The 24,962-nt window shown below is 41.2% G+C and overlaps 1 protein-coding gene across 2 annotated transcripts in view; it reads right to left on the bottom strand.

Annotated features, from left to right (window-relative positions):
- NAAA (N-acylethanolamine acid amidase) overlaps positions 1-24,962 on the bottom strand; it is a 239,719-nt gene that overhangs the window by 36,563 nt on the left and 178,194 nt on the right. For both annotated transcript variants that reach the window (XM_085640978.1, XM_085640979.1), the window contains exon 9: positions 12,000-12,028. In XM_085640978.1, the coding sequence (XP_085497104.1) occupies positions 12,000-12,028 (29 nt within the window). The remainder of the gene's footprint in view (positions 1-11,999; positions 12,029-24,962) is intronic.

Here is a 24,962-nt window from a genome sequence, read left to right on the forward strand (position 1 = left end):
TTTATTGATATGCCACATAGTTATTTATTCAGAATGAGGTGATTTTCTTCAACAAGACTCTCGCTGCAGATTTGTTTTCTGTCTAATTCATATAAAGATTGCTTCTCTCAATATTATAACAGGAATTTTTTTTTCTCCCCTCATGTGTCTATCGGCTGCTTCATGTCTATTATTCAGTCTCTAGGCTATGACATTAATCTCAACATACTATGTTATTCGCTTTATTGTGGGCAAGCCTAAGAATTGAGGTGACACATATTAATGACTTTTGATAACAAGAGGTGACTTATATTTCACACACTTACTTCTCATTAAGCCAAAGGTCACCACTTCCATACCTCATTCCATGCTTATACGCTAATTTGTGTTATAACAACTTGTCAAGTGCCAAGTACACACAATTTCCATTACAGTGTATTTTCTCTATTATTATTAGTGGAATTGCTCACTTAAGTTCTATGTTGCAGATTTTCACAGCCTCTTGTGTACAGGCTTTAACTCTTCTTCTTGCATGAGCAGGTTAAAAAAAGTATCTCCATTGCAAGAATCCTTAAATCGTAGATTTATTGTTCGTTCAAAGCCACGTGCGAACTTCATTCAATTGGAGGACTCCCAAGCACCAACACCCAAAACAGCTGCTTCTTCAGCTAGGGCTAATGGTTCCTCTACTCTTAATAAAGTAACAACTAAGCGTCTCAAAAAGGATCCCCCTTCTCCACCGAAACAATCCTCGTCTGTCTCCATGGATCTTCTTTTGGAGGAAATCCAAGCCTTGCGACCATTTGTTGAAGAGACAAACTCCAAGATATAAATTCTAACAGACGGTTGGGAAAAATTGGAAGAAAGAGTCACTAAGGTTGAACATAATGTTGAAACTCTTAATGCATCCTACACCAAAGTTGACGTTCTCCATTCCCAAATTACATCTTTGCAAAAACAAGTTGAAAACCTTGAAAATAGAAACAGATGTAATAACCTCCACATTTATGGCTTATCAGAAGGCGTAGTAGGGTCGGATCCTATCTCCTTTTTTCAAATTTTTTTACCGACAACACTAAATTTACCGGAGGACACTACTCTCAATATACAACGTGCTCATAGATTGGCCCACCGTATTCAGCAGCCTCAAGCACGAAAAGACCGAGAGGAGTCATATTGTATTTTCTAGAGTATACAGATCTCCTCAAAGTATGATCCGCAGTTAGGCTCCTGAAGCGTATTTCATTCTCAGGTCACCAATTATTTTCTTCACAAGACTATGCCAAGTCCACAGCAGATAGACGCAAAGAGTTCCTTGCTGTGAGTCCAGCGTTATATTCTATTGGAGCACGGTTCGGATTATTCCACCCCTGCTTGTTCAAAGTCACTCTTAACAAAAATACCATGACCTACGAGGATCCAACAAAGCTGAAGAGTTTCCTTAACATACAATATCCAGAACGGATGAACATTTCCAGTACTCGCTTTAAAAAGCTCTTCATATGTTGTACACTTAAATAAGGTTTAGATTTTCGGTATGTTGTTTTACTTACAGAATTATAGAACAGATACTGGTTTTTTTGTTCTCATTAACTTTTTCCATTTCAGGTTATGACCTTATATTGTCTGATCTCAAGATATGTCATTTCATATTTCATCCTGATTGTATTAACCACATTTTTTTTTCATACAGGACCCAATCTCATGTGCCTGACCTGTTCATCTTGTATGTTATTTACATCCCGAAGTCTTCCCTGCCCTACCTCATGGAGTCCAGGTATGTCATCGGTCCATGTGGTCTCTTCCCCCCATCCTATCATTGTTTTGACTATTATGTAGATATGATCCTTTTTCTTATTCTATTCTTTACAGCTTTCACTCTTTCTCTTTTATCCCTCTTTGTTTCTATCATATGTCTTTTTTTCCAATTCTGCTTCTTTCTCTTCCTTTTCATCGCAATTTTCTTGAACTGGCTGTTACAATTCTTAACTTCGTACTTATTATACAATTTACTCAAATGGCTTTTATAGTTCTCATTTTTGTGTTTATTGCACGCTTTATATGTCATTCATACGCTTACCGAATGTTTTTCAAAATGTTTAACTTCGTATTTATCATATGCTTTCTATCTGGAAATATATATGTTATTAATGGTTCTATTGAATTTTCATTTTATTCGATTCATACATGTTCCTAAAAATTGTTCATTGGAATGTCAGAGGCTTAAATTCTCCTATTAAAAGACAGCGAGTACTTTCCCACTTATCTAAAATGGATGCTAACATAGCTTTGAAACATGAATCACATCTCACTTAAAGCGAATCATTAAAGCTTAAGAGGAATTGGGTAGGTGTAATTTTTTTCTCACCAGGCGATGGTAAAAGAAACGGTGTCATAACCTTATGTCATAAAGCATTGAATGCCAAACTCATCTCACAGGAATCAAATAACGAGGGTAGATGGTTGCTTGCCAATCTTTTGATAGGGAAAACTCCCATATCCTTATTTAACATATATGCCCCCACCACTGGTGATGTCTCCTTTTGGACCCGCATATCCCAACTACTCTTGCAACATCCCACAGAGAATCTCACTTTTGCAGGTGATTGCAACCAAGTAATCGATCCTTTCCTTGTTCGGAATTCCAAGGTTTCCTTCATACCAAACAAACCGCACAAAGCATTTTTGCGAACTATAGAACAGAGAAATTTGGTTGACGCATGGAGACTTTGCAACCCGTCCTTGAGAGAGTACTCCTTTTTTCTCCACCACATCAGACACAATCCAGAATTGACCATTTTTTCATTACACGCAAAGTTTCCCAACCTCTGCTCTCAGCAGACATAGGACCCATTCTCATCTCTGATCACGCTCCTGTTATGATTCAACTAGATCTTCTCCAACAACCTTCATCCCCCAAGAGATGGTGTTTCAACAATACCTCTCAATCCCAGCTTTAAAGCCTCTTTTACCACTTTCATTCACACATTTTTTCAAACCAATCAAACTGAGGATATCCCCTTTCGCACAATCTGGGATGCTTTTAAAACTACCGCCCGAGACTTTATTATTAGGTACTCATCAAAAAATGCAAATCTTTTAAAACAATCCACAATACACTTCTTACTACAATTAAAACATTAGAACATGCCTTTTATACCTCTAAAACAAAAGCTAGTTGCAAGATCTTATAAATGCAAAGATTTCTTTTAATAAATCTTCGACTGAGAATGCCTCTTTATTTTTACTGAAGACGAGCGCGAAATACTATGATGGCCAAAATAAATCAGGCAAATTATTAGCCAATTATCTTTAAGATTAAGCAAAACAGACTTCACATTGACTCCATTATAGCGGATAACCAAACATCGAAAAATAAAGATTACGAAATTCTTCAGGAATTTTTACATTAATATGAATCTCTTTACACACCAGAATATTTACCTCCAGATACAGCTATACTTCAATATTTCTCCAATATTCAGAAGCGTAATATTCCCCTCTCTACTCTAGACACTTTGGAATCCGACATCACACAAGATGAATTACTAGCTGCACTTAAGACTCTCAAAAAAGATAAAGCTCCGTGTCCTGACGGATTCACAGTTAAATTGTTCTTACATTTTGCCCAATAGGTAATTCCGTGCAACCTATGCAGATGATATATTGGTCTTCCTTTCTCAGCCACAATCCTCACTCCCTGCATTCTTACAGGAGGTTGAAGCTTATGGTTTAGTGTCGGGTATAAATTAAATACTGACAAGTGTGAGATTATGCCTTTAACCAAATACACGTTTAAGGAATATTTTCAGATCTCCAAGTCTACATGGAACTCCAAACATATAAAGTATATGGGACTTTGGTTCTCTTCCGCCATAGGCACATCTATATCTCTTAACTCAGATAAATGCATCGACAAATTAAAAACGCTCACTGCAAGATAGCATCCGCTTCGCCTCTCTTGGTGGGGTCGTTTAGACACCATCAAAATGATGCTCACCCCTTTAATACTCTATATAATTTCTAATATACTGGTACCTATACCAGCCAAACACTTTCACAAGATCAATTCTATATTGGCAACATTCTTATGGAATAACAAAAAAACATGGATGGCATTACAAAAACTAACGAGACCAAAGTCAGAAGGAGGCGTTAATTTCCCCTATTTTTCCAGCTATCATAAAGCATTTCAACTGAAACATCTTCCACATTGGATCTCTGACCAATCATCCAACAGCCCATTGTGGGTTGACCTTGAAGTTTCATTTACAGCACCTTTTTCATTTCAAGAATATCTTTCTTTCACTTGCAAGCCGCATAAAAACTACACACCAATAATCAAACACTCATGCAAATTATTACAGGTGGCTCTTTCTCTGATCCCACACAATCCTGATACTTTTCTCAATTCCACAATTTGGCATAACAAACTTGTATTAATTAAAAACAAACCTATATACTGGAAAGTATGGAGAGATAAAGGCTTAATTTGGGTACACCCGTTATTTGACCAAGGCATACCCCTTCAATTTTCGCAAGCACAGGACCTTTATCACCTACCGACTTCCTTCAAGCATACCTTTTTTAACCTTACAAACTGCAATTTCCGACACATATACTCAGCTTTCACAAACACCCTCTCCATCCTCCCCATCTCATAACATATGGAACAGTTTTCTATATGTACATCCTAAAGCTTCTACTATTTATTCTCGCTTAACACAATTTCCTACAAACAGAGCTAAATCTAAAATAGAACTCTCTTGGGAGACTGACTTGGGTGTTAATTAGCCCGTCTCTTTATGGAACAAAATATGGTTCAAAATAAGGAAATCCTCCATAGCGGTAAGCACCACTCAAACATTTTTTTATATATATAACAGATTGCTTTTTACACCCGCACATCTACACAGGATTTATGCTGCTACTCCCAGTACTTGCTCACATGACATTGCTGACCTAAAACACATGTTATTTACGTGTCCATATGTCTTCGAATTTTGGGAACAGGCTTGGTCTCAAATTAACACCATTTTCAACACCACAGTTCCCTTGTCCTTCATTAATATTATTTTAGGTAGCTTGTCACCTCATTGGCAGGAGAGTCACTCACAATTACGAATCATTGATTTACTATTAGCAGTTGCCCTTCAATAGATAACAAAGAATTGGAAAGACACCTCCAAACTGTCATATCTCGCCCGGTGGTATGCCATTTGTCACAATCACAGATTAGACACAACTCTTGTTTATCCAATCTCGCTTGCCACAAAACGACTACACCTATGGTCTCCTGTCACACAATTTTTAGATGGTAGTGCGAAAAAATCCTTTCTTCCCCAACCTTCACTACAATAAGTTGCTAAGCCTCCTTGACTTCCTTTATTTTGTATTAACTTTGCTTAATATCCTTTCTTTTTTAGTAATATGTACATGATAATATATTTAAATAACATTGTATCTTCCTTTTCTTCTGTGCTATGTTTTAACATGAACCAGATTTTCTTTGCCTTTAGATTTGCATATCTCCCAATGTGTTTTTCTCTTCAATTGATTACCTGTACGAAGTATCATTGATTAACTGCTATTCTTAAATAAACTTACTTTTGGAACTTAAAAAAACCAAAACAAATGGAGAAGATGTGCAGCATGGGTATTCTGGCATGTTACGTTTGATTTCAAGAGACCCACACTCGGAAAAAAGTGTATGAATGCAACAAGTAGAAAGGTTTTCTATTAATAAGTTAATGGGACAGGAAATCCCACCAATCTAAAATAATGATGTACCTATAAATTGGCAAACACGAGCATGAACATCTTTAGGTCAGTTGAAAAACTTTGCTGCTAGTTGGAATTCCGCTTGACAAAATATTGCTTCCATGAATGGAATGAAGTCCCCATGGTCCAAGAAACAGTGGGGTGTTTAGCTCACTGCTGGACTCAAACAGCAAGGCTGTTTGCATGGTCCCAGCTTCCCAGTAATTTAATGAACAGAGCTGGTAGCTGTGGTCACCCGTCACTCAATCAATCAAAAACTTTATTTTGCATTACAAATAAAAGTTTCTAATTTCATTTCTCGCACTTAAAATAGGTAGCCTATACACGTCATTATATGTAAGAAATATGTTATATAAATGCTGTATATGAGTAACCACATCCAACCATCAGTTCACCTAGCACTAAATACATAAGAAACTAAGCTATACATGTATCCGTATGCTGTTAGTTAACTATATTTGCACCTCGTTAGGCTATTGTTGGTGTGGCAGCCCTTCTGGTTTTTGCAGAAGCATTAAAAATGACACGGTCATAAAACATACAAATGGCATTTCTAGTTGTTGGAGGACTGAAAGTGCTATAGTATGACTTCGCAGACTAAATTTTCGCAATAATGGAACAATAAACTTTTTCCTCTCTGCCTCATATATAGAGCAAAAACAATGTGTGAAATCGATTGTTTTTTTTGATTTGGCATCACAAGAGCATATAGAAATATGGTTTAATGAGTATGCGTGTGAAGGATAGCCCAGCAATAAATAATATAATATATAATTTTAAAAAAATCTTATCAAGATGTATCAGTGCTGTGAGTTCTCTACAAGGGAAAGGTAGGAGGAAGGTCCAAACAACACAAAGGGCATGGCCTGATATGTCATTACTGTACATTTTACTTTATTCCTTATCTATCTGTCTTGTGTACTTTTGGCTATAAAAAGTTATTTCAGTCTAGATTTAGGGTAGGTTTCACAACCTCCAAACCCAGAGAGATGAGAGTCTGTCTAACATAAGTTAGCCAGGGAATAATTAAGGCATGATCAAGCTTCTTAATATCTTTTATGATAAACTGATATAGTTGAACTCCTTTTCTTTTCCATATCGATAGACATAGCAATAATGGGGCCATTTTGGTCATATCACTAATATAGGGAAACCTATTTCTTTATGAGTAATAAAGTTGGAACACGTTCCAGGGCTGGACAATAGCCATTTGGCAAACTTATCTTCTATGCTTTGCAAAAGCTCGACTTGTGCTGTACCCCAAATTGCTGCCCCATATGTACTACAGATATATTTTTTGCTAGATAAATTTTAACCATTTCCTGCATTGGTTTATTGCCTAGATTTTTTGCAAATGTAAAAACTGCGGTTATACTTTTAGACATGTGATTCGCTCTATATATCACCATCTCTCTCTATTCTAATTTGGAGACATAGAGAACACCTAAATACATCAAATTTTCCACCCTTCAATATTTCTTCCATCTATGTGGACCCTCATCGTTCTTTTATTATCACCACCCACCGCTATGACAAAGGACTTTGTTTTGTTAATATAGAGACTGGTATCCGCCATAAAGGCTGAATAATTCGCTATAGTATTGTGTAGGGTCATCGGAGTTCTGGCCAACAGTACTGCATCATCTGCGTATAGGTGCTGAAGCAGCAAAAAGAATGTCTTTACATTTTTCAATCAATACCTCATTTAACTTATTAGTGTACAGTGAAAATAGGAAAGAGGCAAGAACGCAACCCTGTCTTACACTTTTTTCGATTTTAAAGGGTTTGGCATTCCCATTGCTTCCCATAGCGGACCATCGCAGTTGCCTCTGCATATAAATGTCTTAAGAATGTAATTATTGCTGCATCCATTCCCATAGCCTCCATGATGGACCACAATTTACTGTGGGACACGCAGTTAAAAGCTGCTGATAGATCTATGAAGGCCATGTAGAGTTGGCCTTTCTTTTCTATGGAATATTTAGCTGCTACTAGGGCTAAGTGAAGACACTGATTCAGCGTCCCCCTACCCTTCCTAAAGCCATATTGCACTTCAGCGAGGATGTTGATTTACGCCGCCCATTCTTCTAGCCTACTAAGTAATAGTCTGCCCATTAGTTTGTTCTATCAATTAGGGCGATAGGGGGATAATTAGCTGGGTTTGATCCATCCCCCTTCTTATAGACAAGGATTATTAATGAATGCTTCCAGGAAGACAATGGGCCTATTTTAATTATCGCATAAAAAACTGTGGTCAGCAGGAGTGCCCACAGTGGTTTATTTGCGAGGCAAATAGCCACTGGGAGCCCATCTGGGCTAGCAGCCTTCAGAGTAGAAGATTGTGAGAGGGCAAGCTCGATTTCTTCAATTTTAAACGTCAAAAGGTAAGTATCACTTTTGACTACATTTGCAGCCTCCAAGTTAATGTTTTCCCTCTTTTGAAAGATATTCTGAAAGTGGGCTTTCCATGTTTCCTTGTCTATATGTAGGCCCAATGATGGCCCACCCTCCTCCTGTAAGAAAGGGGAATTAATCACTTTCCAGAAGGCTTTACTGTCACTGCTGTTTGAAGCTTGCCTTAGCTTCTCCCAAGCGTCTGCTCTTAGCTGCTTCTTTCTTTTTTCCCTAGCTGTTTTATATACAGCCCTGAGGTTTCTAATAAGATCTTTATTTCTAGGCTTCATTTTTAAAGCCTTACGAAGATTAGTTGAAGCTTGAGAGCAATTCTTCTCAAACCATCGGTTTGAAGGGTGGTTTTTTGGGATGTTGGGCGAGTTAATTGAAGTCTTGTGCTGTCTAAGATCTTTCCAAATGCTTTATTTATCTATTGGTCTTTAGTTTGAGGGTCTAAACATAAGAAAATGTCCTTATAGTTAGTGGTTATGATCTCGGTGAGTAGAGTATTTATCTCAACTTTCTCCCATCTTAAGATATATCCATTATTAATTTGCAAGGATAGGTTTAGGGGCAAATGTGTTGCACCTTTTCTACGGAACTCTCCATGGGAAAGTATATCAAATTAGAGCATGCACACTAAGCTCTATCATCTTAACATTTGATTTATTAGGATTACTTCTAAAATTATCAGAGGTGATTATATAGTCAGAAGTCGAACAGGACCCTGTTGTATAAAAAGTGGGATCTATTTGTCCAGTGATTAGGTTTATCTCATTTCTAATTTCTAGCTGCCAAGACATCAATAAATTGTTTAGAGCATTTCCATAAGTTGTGTGGCTAAAATGGCTGATTAAATCCCCATTATGATCTGTTACCCCACATAACCAGGTATCAGCTTTCGGACATCTATTTTGATTAAAGTCACACACCCAAATAAGTTGTAAAGCTTTAGGATGGTGTTAAATCAAATCCTCCACTGTGTTCCCTAGGTCCTCTACCACACAAAGTTATTGTTATAATAGTTTATTACCATTAAGTCCCCCCCTATTATGACCCTTTGCCACTAAGAAATGGAAGTGGGGAGAGTTGTTCAAGAAAGTCATAGATTCGAACTTAAAAGTATTAGCTATAAATGTTAAAATACCCCCCTCCACTCTACCCATTCTAGATGGAAGTGCTGGGGTTTGAAATGAGGAATAGCCATTTAAATAAATGGAACCCAACTCCCATGTTTCCTGAATGCGTATAATCTGCGAGTCTGACAATTCTTTATACCATTCGATGTTATTCTTTTTATTATTGTACCCAGCTATATTCTACAAGAGGAGTGTGTAATCATTGTCACTTAATTTGGTCGGCTTTTCCTTTGGGTAACTAAAAAATAGCTCACTCAAAGGATTTTTATAACTCTGCACTACAGTTTCTACTACGTTTTCCCTATTAAGTTATTTTCTGAGTTGCAACCTCTATACTCTGGACGGTTTGCTGTGTGGGGTACCTGGCTGGGGGGGGAGACAAGAAAATCACAGCTGTCCATGATATCCAATAATGAGTATCTATTTGTGGTACCGATATCTGACTTTTCCCTCACAATTAGCCAGTTTATACGTCTAACCAGTCCTTCAAGTCAAGAGGGAAAACAATGACTTGACATGCAAACCTATGAGGCCTCTTGAAGAGCCCAGTAGAAGATCTTCTGAAGCTCAAAACTGCCATCTCAAACACTGCATACAAAGCACGAAAACAGCTGACAGCAAGTGTTTTTTGAGAAAATGAACTGTGCACGACTCTGTAATTGTGCAGCATAGTTCAAGATAAATCCATGTAAAAACACTATTCCACATAAGATAGGTATTTTTTCAGTAGGAATTTAGAAGGTTTTTAATCTCCTATGGTTAATCAAGAGCTAGTCTGGACCCAAGAGCACACCCAATAGCAATAATCATTTTACATACTGTACTAAGATGATGGTGGATCCGTTTCTAGGTCAATATAACACATGATCTTTTTGGTGCATAAATACCAGGAAGTATTTAAATCTTGAAGAAAACATGTGTTACTCTTCTGACAGATATCTATGGGGTGGGGATTTATTTTTGTTGAAATAGTGGCAGATGTTAATAGTCATTTTTCTAACTTTGTTATACTTCACTTTCAAGTAATTAAAGTAAACTATAAAATGACAATTGCAATTCACTATTCCAAAACGGCTGGTGAGCATACACTGTAATTTCAAATCACGTACAGACCCCCCGGCTAATCAATAAGGTTGAAAGAATTAACGATAATAAGGTGATCAAAATTGTTTCTTTTGCTCATTATACTATTAAATATTGAAGGCTTAAAAACTTTAAGCTGATGCGGAGTACCTAAATAATGAACAATTTGATGGATAACTCTATTATTGGGTCAATTGTAAAAATAATGGAGATGTTCGTTTAAACTGGATGGTATACTGAATGTACAAAATAGTAAATAACAAGTACAGAATGGTAAATAACCTTAGGTTGTACCAAATTTATGATGCACTCAAGCATGCAATATGTTTGAGATGATACAGTAGCGCATATATTTTGCGTCTTGAGAATGCAACTGTCACAACACACGTTGGCAGGCCAGTACACAATTGTACTGTTACCAAGTATAAGAAAAAACTGTCTTTTGAGAAGAAGAAAGTGTTTCCATGTTTGTTTTTTCACCATAACTGAGAAGCAGTGCGAAATTGAGATAATAGCACTTACCACCAGGTGGAGAAGAGCATTAATTCCCCAATCAATATTCCATAATCAATTTGATTACAATCATTTGATATCGATTTGCAAACTACTATCTTACTCCTTACTGCTAGTGTTTGCTACTGTGCAATGCTACTTTGTTTACTAACACACTGAGGTGTCCTTATATTCAGATCTCAATTCCACTGTGTGGTGACAAAGGGAACTACATTACCCAGCATTCTAAAGCAGAGCCTTGCAAGTCACTGTTGCTTCACACCTTCCGCTCTTCCCTCTGCCCTCTAAAAGACTTACATAGTGGGGTCATGAGGCTTAGTTAGATCCAGCTCCCGGCGCTGCGTATTTCAGATATTTAGGCTGCTGCTATTTTTTCAAGATCATTAGAATGTATCTATTCAGGCATATATTTATTTGGTGAAAATTTACCACCAAATCGACTAATCCTTCCTTATTTGACTTTTGAAAACAGGAGTTGCTTACAAGTTTGAAGAGTTTTGGCTTCAAGTTCTTTTCAATCTGTGCTTGATTTACTGAGTTTTAACTTTTATCTGTACAGTTGACTGGTATATTTTCTAATTTACCTTCTGTAAAATTGTACTCCTCAAATGCCTTCTTAAGTTTTGAATGAACGTCTGAACTTATCTAATGAGGATTTCATTGAATCTGGTAGGTGTTTTCTTACCTGTAAACACAAGACCTCCTGCCCAGTACTGACATTGTCTGCATAATCTTAACATGTCAGTGAAGTGGAGAATTTTCTAATGAGCTCAATTGCTTTTTTCCAAATATAGATTCCTGCATTCATCCCCAAAAAATTGCTATCTCTGAGAGTGTCACTTTTTCTCAGGCAATTCAATTAGCTAAATGACATTATTTGGCAGGGTGACTCCATCAGCTTCTATGGTCTATCCAGTAGGCATGGCTGAGAAGAGCACTACGGATTAAAATTGATACGCGCCACTCTATTTTCTTACTGGTGAAGAAGGAAGATGGTCTGCAATGCTTCCCTACAGAGCTGGGATGTGGAGAACTAGAAAACATGTATCATAAAAGCAAACAGCAAACCTGAGGAGATGTAAACACCACGGAGACAATATGTGTACTTACTTGTTCATAACCGGAAATACTGACAAGACCTGTGGGTAAGAAAATATGTTAACTGAAGGTGGTTTTAAAACGTAGGCTTCATTTCACTGATCACAAAAAGCTTACAATCCGCAACCCGGAAGAATTAATTTTGTTTACCAGGAATTAAAACGTTCTTCAATTATTCAGATAATATGAATGAGGCAATGTTTGGATACATTTATACTCCTTGTGTTATTTTTTAACATATCTTTATAGCTATCTTTTAGATAATTTTACAGTAAAATGTCTTGTACTTGTGTAATTTCTTTTCTTGTAATAAACATGTAACACCTTGAAATTTTGCATGTTGTTGCTGCAACCATTCTTTTCTGCCACATCATTTATACATTTATGTTTTAAGCACACTTGCTGCTTTAATAACAAACATTCCGAACTTTGTCTCCCATCATGCACACCATTAGTGCCTTGAATAGTGGGGTTACTGTTTTTCCCTTTGCTTGTCACTTAGGTATTTGTTACAGATTTTTACTTCAGCCATCCGGCCTTTCTTTAAGACTTGATTTTTTTGAACTCCCTTATATTTATTAACTCTAACAATACCAGAATTGCCAATACTGACACACATTCACAAACTCGCTTCAATTCTAGATCACACAACTGAATCACTGGGATCACCATTTATTTGAACAATTAAAAAAAAACTTTGGGAATCCGTTCAGGGCAGCACTGGGATCCCAACTCAGCCCTGGCAATTTTGTTGGACCAGACCCCGGGAGGCAAGGACTGCTGCTTTTGTTACCGGGCCGATAGTGCAGCACTGCTGCAAAACCGGCCCCCAGTAACAAAACCGGGCCTCATCATTGGAAAACCAGCCCCCACCCTTCTAGCATCCCGGGGAAGTGCCTGATGCCCGCTATGGCGAGTCCAGCCATGAATCTGTTTGACACAATTATAAACAATTTCACAAGGTTGTTTTTATATTTATTAAGTCAAGGATAATGTCTAGTTGCTTGGAATTCTTTAACCGGTGGCCAATGCTTTTGGAAATTTCTGTTGTGTAATCTGGGAGGTCCACTGATTATCATATAAAATTATCTTGCAAATTTTACGCTATTTCTCGCTGGCCCGGATTAGCCTGTTGTGTTTTTTCTGATGATTACTGAGGTCGGTCGTCATTACCTATGGTTCATTTATGTAGCACAAATGACTCGTCCTAGTGTCCCTCTGTAGATTTCTTACATAGGCCTCTTCATTCAATGCATACATCCCCAACAGGCTCCTCTCTATGCTCCCCATATCCTTTCTTCCCGTGAAACTTCTATAGTTACAGTGCTCCAGAAACCCTGTATAACCACATAGCTACATATATGGTTGAAATGTGCCGCTTCCTTACTACATCTGGGGTGGACTAGATGGGCCTCCAGGTATATCTGGCCTAATTTATACAAAGTGAGACAAGTATTGTGTAGCACATTAAATTGGATATACCTGATGCATGTATTATGGGATACCTTTCTCAGGTATTCCAATGCCCTTTGCCATTCCTTGTAATGGAACACCTGTCTCAGCAAGTTTCCCATTTGTCCCTTAGTTTCTATAACAAAACTCCTGTATGTTCTTGCATGGATTTCTACATCCAAGTTTATCTTGTGTGGTCTCCTCCCCAGTAGGTTTATTGTTTGAATCATTGCATTGGTTAGAAGTTCATTTCCTGTGATGAACAGGTTACTTACCTTAGGTAACGCACTTCCTGGCAGAGTCTCTCTCTAGCTGCAGATTCCTCACCTTTTGAATATTCCTCAAGCGCCAGACTGGATCCGGAAACTTTTCAGCAGTACCTGTATGTGCTGGTAGGTGGCAGCGCACGGCTTCACACTGATACCGTTCTGCTCCAAAGTGACGCGTTGAGCCTGTATAGGCCAAACTCCAGTGCGCTGATGCCAGTTGCTTTCGAGGCTGTCCACTCCCTCAGACGCAGAGGCCTAAACGCAAATCAGTATGACCAGTGTGCAGACTCCTAGACTTGGAATTTTATTAATTGGGTGGAGGTCACTCAGAATGGGGAAGATGGGAGGCTCGGTGAGACATCTACAGCTAGAATCTCTACCAAAAAGAATGTTACCGAAAGGAAGTAACTTCTCTTCTGATAAATTCTTCTAGTCGTAGATTACTCACCTTTTGAATAGATAACAAAGCGGTAACTATTGGGAGCTGGGTCTTTCAATGGACTCAAACAAGAAATTTATGCAGGATCGAGCGGGTAAAATGCCCTTTTCAGCAAGCCTGACCATCATGACATTAGTGCTGTGTAAACGTATGACGGGACGCCCTCGTAGCAGCCTGGTAGATGTCTTGGATAGGGAGCCCATGAGCTAAAGCAGTGGTTGAAGCTTTGGCCATGGTAGAATGAGCATGCAGTCCTTTCTTACATTGCTCTTTAGCCAGTGCAAAGCAGATCTTAAAGCAGAGCACGATCCAGCAGGAGATGGTTCTCTTCTGCACAGTCTTGCCTTTTTTCACTCTAGTAAACCGCACGAAGCACTGATCTGCCCATTGGTGTTCATTGGTATGATCAATGTAGAAGCCCAGTGCGCTGTTAGGGTCCAAGTGATGGAGTCTCTCCTCCTTAGAGAGGTGAGGCATAGCGCAGAATGCTGGCATGGTGAAGTTTTGACTGATGTGGATGGGCATCATGACCTAAGGCAAGAAAGATGTCAATGTCCGCAAAACCAGTTTACTGGGGACAAAAGTAGTGTAGGCCGGGTTAACACCGAGAGCTTGAAGCTCACTCACAAGCCACGTTGATGTTATGTAATGTTGAGGAACACAGTCTTCAGGGTGAGATGCCATAAGCAACAGCTGCAAAGCTGCTCAAATGGAGTGCATTACAGGAAGGTGAGGATCAAGGTAAGCTGTTTACCACAAAAGAGCTGCTCCTAGTGTGCTAACCCAAACGAGTTACAAGAACGTCGTGAGTGTGGGCATCTCACAAAAAGTTACGGACTGGTCTCACACACCACCTGGTGTCATGCTTCATCATTGACCAGTCCTCGCCCTCCAAAACCTTCGTTTGATGGAGGGCGGGCATACACTTGACGACAAGGATGCACTTCTAAGTGACTAAGTGGGGGCCCGTGACTATGTGAGTGAGGTTAAAAATCATTATAGTAGTCAGAGGCGTTTTTTAATGTGAAATGAAAACTATATGATATTAAAATGTAAATGTGACGGTGATTGGGGTGATTATTGTTCCCAACCGTCTAGTGGATGGTCGACATGTTTCTGCCCAAGCGGCCCAATTGGGTCCATGGCATTCATCAGGACCTAGAAGTAAGAAAAGGGGGGCTCCGTTCTTACCAATGTTGGTAAGATGTTACCACTGCGGGAGTGTGGCAGTGGTCACACTTCACAGTTTTGAACTGCTTCCAAAGGTGAAGCCTAAAATAAAAGATATATGGGAGATAATGATATAACTCCACCGGGCATCTGTAGTCACCTTGACACTGAGGAGTAGTGGCTTTCATCAAGAGTGTGGTTTTTTCATGTTTTCTTTTACATAAGAGACATAACTGTGGATCCCCTCCGCCCCTTCCCCCATGGGACAAGTTGTCCATTTAACTAGGGTAAGCCTGGTGGCAGCACCGCCTTCCACCACCGTCAAAGTTTCACACAAGTGTACACAATTAGAGTGCCACAAAGTCACGTACACACTATTTGTCACGCTTAGAAATCAATGCATGCATTGTCTTGTCTTTCTTCCTTTTTCCTTACAGGTACAAATGACCCAGCGAGTTACATCATTATCTCCCATATATCTTTTATTTTAGGCTTCACCTTTGGAAGCAGTTCAAAACGGTGAAGTGTGACCACTGCCACACTCCCGCAGTGGTAACATCTTACCAACATTGTTAAGAACGGAGCCCCCCTTTTCTTACTTCTAGGTCCTGATGAATGCCATGGACCCAATTGGGCCGCTTGGGCAGAAACATGTCGACCATCCACTAGACGGTTGGGAACAATAATCACCCCAATCACCGTCACATTTACATTTTAATATCATATAGTTTTCATTTCACATTAAAAAACGCCTCTGACTACTATAATGATTTGTAACCTCACTCACATAGTCACGGGCCCCCACTTAGTCACTTAGAAGTGCATCCTTGTCGTCAAGTGTATGCCCGCCCTCCATCAAACAAAGGTTTTGGAGGGCGAGGACTGGTCAATGATGAAGCATGACACCAGGTGGTGTGTGAGACCAGTCCATAACTTTTTGTGAGATGCCCACACTCACGACGTTCTTGTAACTCGTTTGGGTTATCACACTAGGAGCAGCTCTTTTGTGGTAAACATTTAGTATTGGAGGCTGCTAGCTCCTAGAACCCCACGCCTCTTGTTCCCTCCTCCACACACCCAGTGGAGTATCCCTGTGATTAGATCAAGGTAAGCTCCCACTAAGGCATGATGAAGGGGGAAGGAGGAAACAAATGTTCCAACCAGTTAAAAAATAACATAACTGGAGAATTAAACAAAGGAGGGTGTTCCGGCAATTGCAAACAAAGCTGAAAGATACCGTTTAACTGTGCCCAGAGCAAGGCATTGCTGGGCTAGAGATGGAACAAACAACAAAACGTCAGATAATTTGGCCTGGTGGCAATCAATCTGGCATGTGCCATACAAAACCACAAACTTGTCCCAACGACTGTCGTATATTGTAGGAAGCTGGCTCTGTATATACTATACCAAAGTGAGGTATAGTGTGCACAGAGTCCAGTGGATCCCAAAAGGTAGGCAGAGGTAAAGTAGATAGCACCTCACTCTCTATTTGTGGCAGTGTGGTCGAGCTGTAAGGCTTTATCAGAGGACAGTGTTAAGCAATTGCTGTATATACTCAGTCAGCAAATGAATTCACACACACTCAAAGACTGAACTTCAGACCAATTGTTTTTGTATAAAAATATTCTTTTAGTTATTTTGTTTCCTGGAACCAAGCAAGTCTGGCACAGGTAAGTGATAAATACTTTGCAGTAAATATACAATTGTAGCACAGGGCCTGATTATGATGGCGGAAGGCCCGCCACCGCCAGCCATGAGGTGTCGGGCCCTCCACCATCGGACAGCAATTTCCCCCCACCAAATTAGGATGGCAGCATGAATCGGACCGCGACTATGGTGTGCGCACAGACCGCCCACCATGGATACGCCACATGCAATAGTACCAATTGCCTTGCGGAGCTGTGAGCATGTGTAAAATGGTGGCGGTGCCTAGCAGGCACAGTCCGCCATATTATGATGCTGGCCGCAGCCAGCCTTTCCGTGGAGGGTAAACCGCCATTGAAAGGCTGGATCAAAATGCATTCAGGGGCCTGTTGCAGGCCCCCCGTGCATTGGGGGGGTGGTGGTGCACTGTGGGGGTAACCATGGTACCCTCTGAATTTCACTGCACTGAGTGGCAGGCACCGCATGGCAGGTGCTGCAGCCAGCAGCACCCGCCACAATGTTAACCATGCACGATGCGACAGCCACGGTGGCGGTCACATCGTAATCCGATGTCCGGGACTGCTGCATTGCAGGCGGGCGGTCCCAAGCACTGCTACGGTGGCCGGCGGACTCAAGTCCGCCCGCCATCGTAATGACCCCCACAGTTTGGATTGTAATTGTATATGCACTATGTTTTGATTTATAGTACTGTTACTGAGAAATGCAATGCTTTGGAAATACATTACATATACTTTGAAAGGGCTTTTTAGTAAAATGACCAGTACATTCCTTTCAGATTACTTTTCTTACCATGTACCTGGATATTACACTGGGACATTTCCTGTAAACAGGTAAGTAAAAGAAATGTTGTTATTTAGTGCAGTTGTAAAAGGATTTCTTTGATTTTCCAACTCCACACTTAGAAACTTTTCATAGAAAAACAGTCAATGTTATCCTATTGAGGAAAATAGTATTATCGGTTCAAAGGTAAGTACTTTGTTGTGGGAGTTGGTATTCTGGGTTTAGACTTAGGGTTCCCCCAGGGTCAAGGATTACACCTTCAGTGGCACTAGGGCTGCCGGTTGCAGAGTGCTGAGGCCCAATGTTATCCAATGAGGACTAGGGGTCCTCCAGTTGCTGGCTGCTGATGAGCAGGCCACTGGGTTGTGGGAGCAAAGCTCCTGAACTTAAGCTCAGGGCAAATGGGGGTTCAGGCCAGCACAAAAGGTGCACCTTCAGCGGCACTGGGGCGGCTGGGTGCAGAGTGCTGTTTTGGGGTTGGGTGCCCTGTAGCTTTCAATAGGGAGTCTCTGATTTGCAAACACACTGCAGGCTCGGGGACGAAGGTCTTCTGGGTGAGACCACAACTTGGAGAGGTAAGTTGGGATGCTGAGGGTTGGTTAGGCACTGTCAGTCGGGCCACCCAAGACCGTAGGGCGTCGGGTGCAGGGGTGCCTTTTAGGGTCGGATCTCCTTACAAGCTCCTGGTCACAGTTGGGGGGACCTTCCGGTTTGAGGCTGAAGGCCGGTCAGGGATCACTGGGTCTTGGGTCAGGAGCGCCAGGGGGACCTCCTCTTGGTGTTGGGCCACTCGAACTCGTGCCGTGGGCGTTGGTTGCAGAGTGGTGCGGACCCATGTATCCTTGCGGAGCTGGAGTCTGTTTTGAAGAAATCTGGTGTTCACGGGAGACAGAGTCTTTGGGATTGAAGGCAGGCAGGTCCTCCGGGTTTCTCGAGGTTGCTGCTGCAGGACACACCGGGATTTTGCTGTAGTAGGTTCGAGGTGGGGACAGGCTGGTAGGGCTCGGGCCAAGTCAGTGGGTGTCTTGCTGCTGTTAGCTTCGGCACGGGTGTTTGGTCCTTCTTTTTTTTTCTGGTTTCTTGTCTGAGGAAGCAAGGTTCCTGGGTGCCCCTAAATACTAGATTTAGGGGCGGTACAGGTAGGTAAAAGGTTGGGACCAATAGGTCCCTACCCTGTGGTGGGTACACCCCCTAATATGCCACCCTACAGCGGAAGGGGGCATAAGCCTTTCCCTGGTTGGCTGGGTCCCCCCAAGTGCAAGATGGTGGGGAATGAGAGTTGTGATTCACCTCGCCTCCCCTACCTGAGGGGTGGAGTTGGCAGAGGTGGGCACACATCTCTTCCTCACTTGTTTTTACCGCCGATTCTCCCGCCCAAAGTGGGGGTCAGAACCAGTGGGGACCAGTTTCTGAAATCAGCAAGTGGCCTGGGGAAGCTCACAAAGGCGGCAAACCTTTGAAGATTCCCCTTCGTGGACCCTGCCCATCCTGGGAGAGGAGGCTTGGCACCTCGTCCCAGGATAGGCATTGTTTCAGGCCCCCTGAGAGCAGCAGGCTCTCGACCCAGGGGTCCAGAAACATGTCTGGTGGTGGCGGCTGAAATCAGCCACTCAACCTGGACACTAGTCGTAGGTCGTTTTTCAGGGGGCATCTCTAAGATGCCCTCTGAGTGCATTTTTCATTAAATCACACACTAGCATCAGTGTAGGTTTAATGTGCTGAGAAGCTTGATACCAAACTTCTCAGTTTTCATTGTAGCCATTATGGTGCTGTGGAGTTCGTAATGACAAACTCCAAGCACCATATACTCTTATTGGCAGCACTGCACTTACAATGTCTGAAAATGGACTTAGACACTGTAGGGTTACAGGGCTCATGCACCTGTACCCTCACCACTGGTATAGGGCACCCAGCTAGAGGGGTGACTGATCTATGCCAGGGCAGTGGGTTGTAGGCATGGCACGCAGGGATGTGTGCCATGTCGACCCATCACTTTGTTCTGCACCAAGACACGCAGCCTGCAAAGACAGTGTGTGAGTGTAAAGGTACAGGACCTCTAAGGGTGGCACAATAAGTGCTGCAGCCGTTAGAGGCCTTCTGCATGTCTTAGCACAGGTAGAAGTTGGAGGAGCCTCTCCGACAGCACCTTGCTCAAAATATTATAGTCTGTACTCAAAATAGACAATGGCCTACAAGAGGCTATGTCTGTCTGTTCGTGATTTGGTTTCAAAATGGAGGTGACAAGTGCCTCCTTGGTGGTGGTAGAGAGGCATCCCCAAGCTCTCACTGCCTCATATAGTTTAAGGAGCTTTGGAACTATGAGTGGTTCGTTGGTAGCACAAAATGTGGCCGGTAATCTGTCTGTTCCAAGCGCTTTACACCTCGCCAAAGGCCAAATCGCCAGTCTTATCTCCTGTTGTCCCAGTGTGTTTACTGCTTCCAAGGAAATGTTGTCAGCATAATTGGATACAATATTCCCTAAAAACAAGGTTAATCTCCCCTTTTCTTTTTTATTTATTTTTTACTCCACGGTATCAAAACAATATAATACATTGTATTATTTCATACATTCATATGTTCATAAAATGCCCCCCAAATAGACATACCAGTCTTTCGTTTCCTTGAACTTTTCACCGAATACAAACTAAATTCTAAATTAAATAAATTATACATTCTAGCTTGCTATCGTTCAAAGGGAGGGGCCTCCGGCTGAAGCCACTCAGCAGCAATACATAATCGAGCCACAGCCATAGCCATAAAAATTAAATAACGATGTTTAAACATAGGTTTCCCAGCTTCTGAATCCTGACCAATTCCTAACAACATTATGGGTGCAGTAATGCTAACAGATATTCCCGTAATCTCGGATAAAAACTTCTCAATATCCGCAACATATCTAGACAATTTACTACAAGTATAGAACATATGTAAGCTATCCGCATCATCCCACCCACATCAAAAACCTTTGCCATCCTGCCTCCCACCCCATTTTAACATCTTTGCCAGGGTATAATATAAATTGAAGATAGTGTTAAAGACTTGAACCTTTAGATTCGCTGATAACAGGATTTCCCTAGACATTATAATAGCTTTTTCTATAGATATATCCTGTTCTCCCAGTACCATAGCCCATTGAGTATTATGTTTTTCTAAATCATCTGTCCTGGTAGATGAAAGAATCTTGTACAATACCCCGATTTTCTCCTGACATCTTATGGTTTCAATCAGTGGGTTTGGTACCAATACTAAGTTCTTCCTACCAAGAAAGTCCCGGATTTGAAGGAATTTAAAAAACTGCGTTCTGGGCAAATTATACTGTCTTGCCAAATCCAAATAGCTAGGGAAAAGCCCCCGAGCCTCATAAAAGTCTCCAATCTGTACGATACCTTTATTTCTCCAACTTAATGCCACCTGAGAGAATCTTCAAGGCATTGTGGATGTATAATATGTTACGCAAGAATACCGATGGGTAAAAGGGGGGTCAAGGGGAAATTTAAAGACCTGCACGGAGAAAATCCCCTATTCACTATATATCAAACCACAAAGAATCCGTGGGTCTAAAGACACAATACTAAATGCTAATGCCGACAAACCTAAGTGCTTGAAGAAACACAGTCCTCATAAAGAGGACAAAGTCCCATCACCCACCGAAGTGGCATGCTTCATTATTTGGGGCCTCCTCTTAACCACACCTAGTGCGGTTAAGGAGCTACAACTCCTGTGTGAGTGGAAAAGGAGGAGCTCGCAGATGTTTTCTCAATCTTAGCACCCTGGATGGACCATGTTTCTTGAAATTATCGGTTATAGAGCAATTACGTCTCAACCTAAGAAATTGTCCAAAGGGTAAACCTTCACGAGTTGATTTAGGGTGGAAACCATAGTTGGCTCAATTCTCAGAATGCCTTTCTGAAATTCACGATGGAAACCAGTAAACTCAGTCTCCCCTTTCTAGACCTTCGGATCTTTCCGTGGGATAACGGCCAGGAAAGTGAACTGTACACCAAGCCAATGGCTAGAAATTCCATCTTGAGATATGATAGTTTCCACCCTAAATCAACTCGTGAAGGTTTACCCTTCGGACAATTTCTTAGGTTGAGACGTAATTGCTCTACAACCGATAATTTCAAGAAACATGCTGACTCTCTGTCTAAAAACCTCCGGGAAAGGCGATATCCTTCCCGTCTGGTCCGCCAATCCTATAAACAGGCCTCCAATAACAACCGTGAGGCATTACTAGAACCCAGTGTACCAAAACCAGCACTCAACAAACTCACCTGCATTAACACCTTTAGCACACAGTCCAGTCAAATCCAGAAAATCATACGGAAACACTGGCGTATTTTAAACGTGGGTTCCGTTCAACTCGCCCCTCCTCTGTTTTCATGTAAGAGAAGTGCAAACTTATGTCACACTCTAGTACATACACGCCCCAAGAATACTACGACAGTCCCAACCAACACGCTGTGGAATTTGCCTCTGGTACAAGGACACTTTGCGTGTGGCAGTTGTGCAGTGTGTCCACAGACCTCGCATACCATTGAGATCGATCTTGGTATAGGCAAACCCTGGCGACAAACCAAGCACACAAATTGCAGCAGCGAGAAGGTGATCTACCTCGTTACATGCCCCTGCAAGAAGAGATATGTGGGCATGACGACCAGGAAGGTCAAGCTCAGAATAATGGAGCACAAAAGCACCATTAGGTGCAAAAAACAATCGACTCGCTTGACTAATCATTTTGTGGAATTTAGTCATAAACCCGACGAGATCTATTGGACAATACTCAAACAACCCTTTATTCCACCACATGTCACTGACATCTCAACTTTTCTTTTTAAAATAGAACAGCGGTGGGTGTATAAAATACACAGTGATACAGAGGGGCTGAACGATTCCATTCCTTGGACTTCCCTCCGTTGACAGTTGCAACGATGACTGTTTGCTAGTAATCTATTTAGTTTAGAGGTCAGCGGTTCAGATCTGGGAGCATAGATATTGTTTGGCTCTACAATACGATTTGGCGTGAGTGGTGATTCTTTTATCCCCTCCAATCATTTTAGTACGTCCAGGTTTGTCTGTGTTGCTCTAATGTGACAATAAGATTCTCCTTATTGATGTTTATTATAAGGGTAACGCCGCTCCTTTGTTTGGTTCTATGCCCTGTTGTGGGCTTCTCACGGGATATTGCGGTCCGTGTTCCAACTTGTGCATTTATTTCTGCCAGTTTTACGGATTTCCAGTGTTTAGGTGACGCTAAATTTAACATCCGGCTAGGCATCGGTTGTTGTTCCAAAGTCCTCAAATAATACCATATACATATATTTTTTTGAGAAGTGTGCCCAAATTTTAGCAGGTCGTTCTTTGCACCCACGTTAAACATGCTCTGGTATAGTTATATCAGCGAGAGCTTTAGCCACTGTGACTCTTCAGTGGTCTCTTTAATAGTTGTGCCCTGATTAGTATAATGGTCACCGCAGTGCCATATCTATATCGTAGCGAGGTTTAGACTACACTTCCCAGGAGGCCTGTACTACAGTGAGAGTTCAACGTTCACGTGATCCAGCGACATTCCGGTCACGTGAGCAGTGTCCTCCCACTACCACGCCTCTTCCGCCAGCTTCCAGCTTGTGTACTGGCAATATTAAGAAGCGGAACACCGGGCTCTAACACCGCACGGTGCAACCAGGAAGAACGCCCGGGGTAGCGACGGTCAGGTAGGACATACAATATCTATACATTTAGCTACCAGTTTGATTCCTTTCCTGTTGTAATATCGTTTAGCACTTACGAGCACGTTACCAAATTGGTTTGTTCAATTTCGCATGTTTGAAGTTGCTGTTGAGACATACACTGTACCTACTCAGTGGTTAGCCCTGCTCTAGTCGAATATTTACCGATTCGCCTTACCCTCTTTTAATACCCAGATGGGTGTACAGGTCATTAGTGCTGTATTTCCATGCACTATGTATTAGATAGAAATAGCTTGGCTTAAACTATACTCACACCATTCCAGATGATAGCCCATATTCGGGCGTTCCGCCACTCTATTTCTCACGGTTAATGAGATGACCCCTGTTTTTGGGCCTTAACCATGTATATTCCATGGTGCTTTTTAGTCTAGCACACAGCGCATCCAGTTCTAACATCTGTATTGAAGGACTCTTAGACACACATGGCACTTAGTCAAGGTTTTGTTGTTTGTTCATAGGATCTTAGTATTACCAACGAGATCTTTTTCTTTATTAGTCTGTTTTGTTTATTCCATCAGAGCGCTGCCTCACACCCTGAGTTGTTGCCAGGAGTGGAGGTATTTATCCCAGATTTAAGACGGGTAAGTAGGTCTGTCGTAGACCTCACCGCATTGATTGCGATAGTCACTATCTGCCATGCCTTCTATCTACTTGCAGTATTGATTTGTTTCCCTGTGTTCTGTTTTGTCTTTTATCTTTCACAGGTGATACATGAGAACCCCTGCAGTTCCACTTACTACTAGATGAGTAGGTATCTCTGTAGGTGGTATCATTCCGTTTTAGTTGGGTTGAGATTCTTCTCACCCTGTACTCATTATTTTTCTAGTGCAGTAGTAACATTTGGTCCTGAAGAAAGCCATGATCAGATAGTATGATCGCTAATGGCTGAAACATGTTGACCACGTTTTTATCCATTGACATCTAATGATACTTAATAAACATATTTTTCCTTAGATAGTCAATTTTATATCACTATTTCCTTACACTGCACTTGTCACGTTCCCTTCCACACGTTAGGCAGCTTCAGTTATTTCATAGAATGGTCCATCCAGGGTGCTAAGATTGAGAAAACATCCGCGAGCTCCTCCTTTTCCACTCACGCAGGAGTTGTAGCTCCTTAACCGCACTAGGTTTGGTCAAGAGGGGGCCCCAAATGATGAAGCATGCCACTTCGGTGGGTGATGGGACTTTGTCCTCTTTATGAGGACTGTTTTTCTTCAAGCACTTAGGTTTGTCGGCATTAGCATTTAGTATTGTGTCTTTAGACCCACGGATTCTTTGTGGTTTGATGTATAATATGTTAACCCTTCTAACGAGAGAATCTTCTGTATGCTTTTCCACACCTTAAAAGCAGCATTTATTACTTTAAACCGTGTCCTTTTAAAATAACTACCATCAACTTCTTTAAACAAACAGTTCATTGCCTCTGCCCCAAGCAATAATTGAAAAA

Source organism: Triturus cristatus, chromosome 2_2 (genome assembly GCF_964204655.1).
Source record: "Triturus cristatus chromosome 2_2, aTriCri1.1, whole genome shotgun sequence".
NCBI classification, from domain to species: Eukaryota; Metazoa; Chordata; class Amphibia; order Caudata; family Salamandridae; genus Triturus; species Triturus cristatus.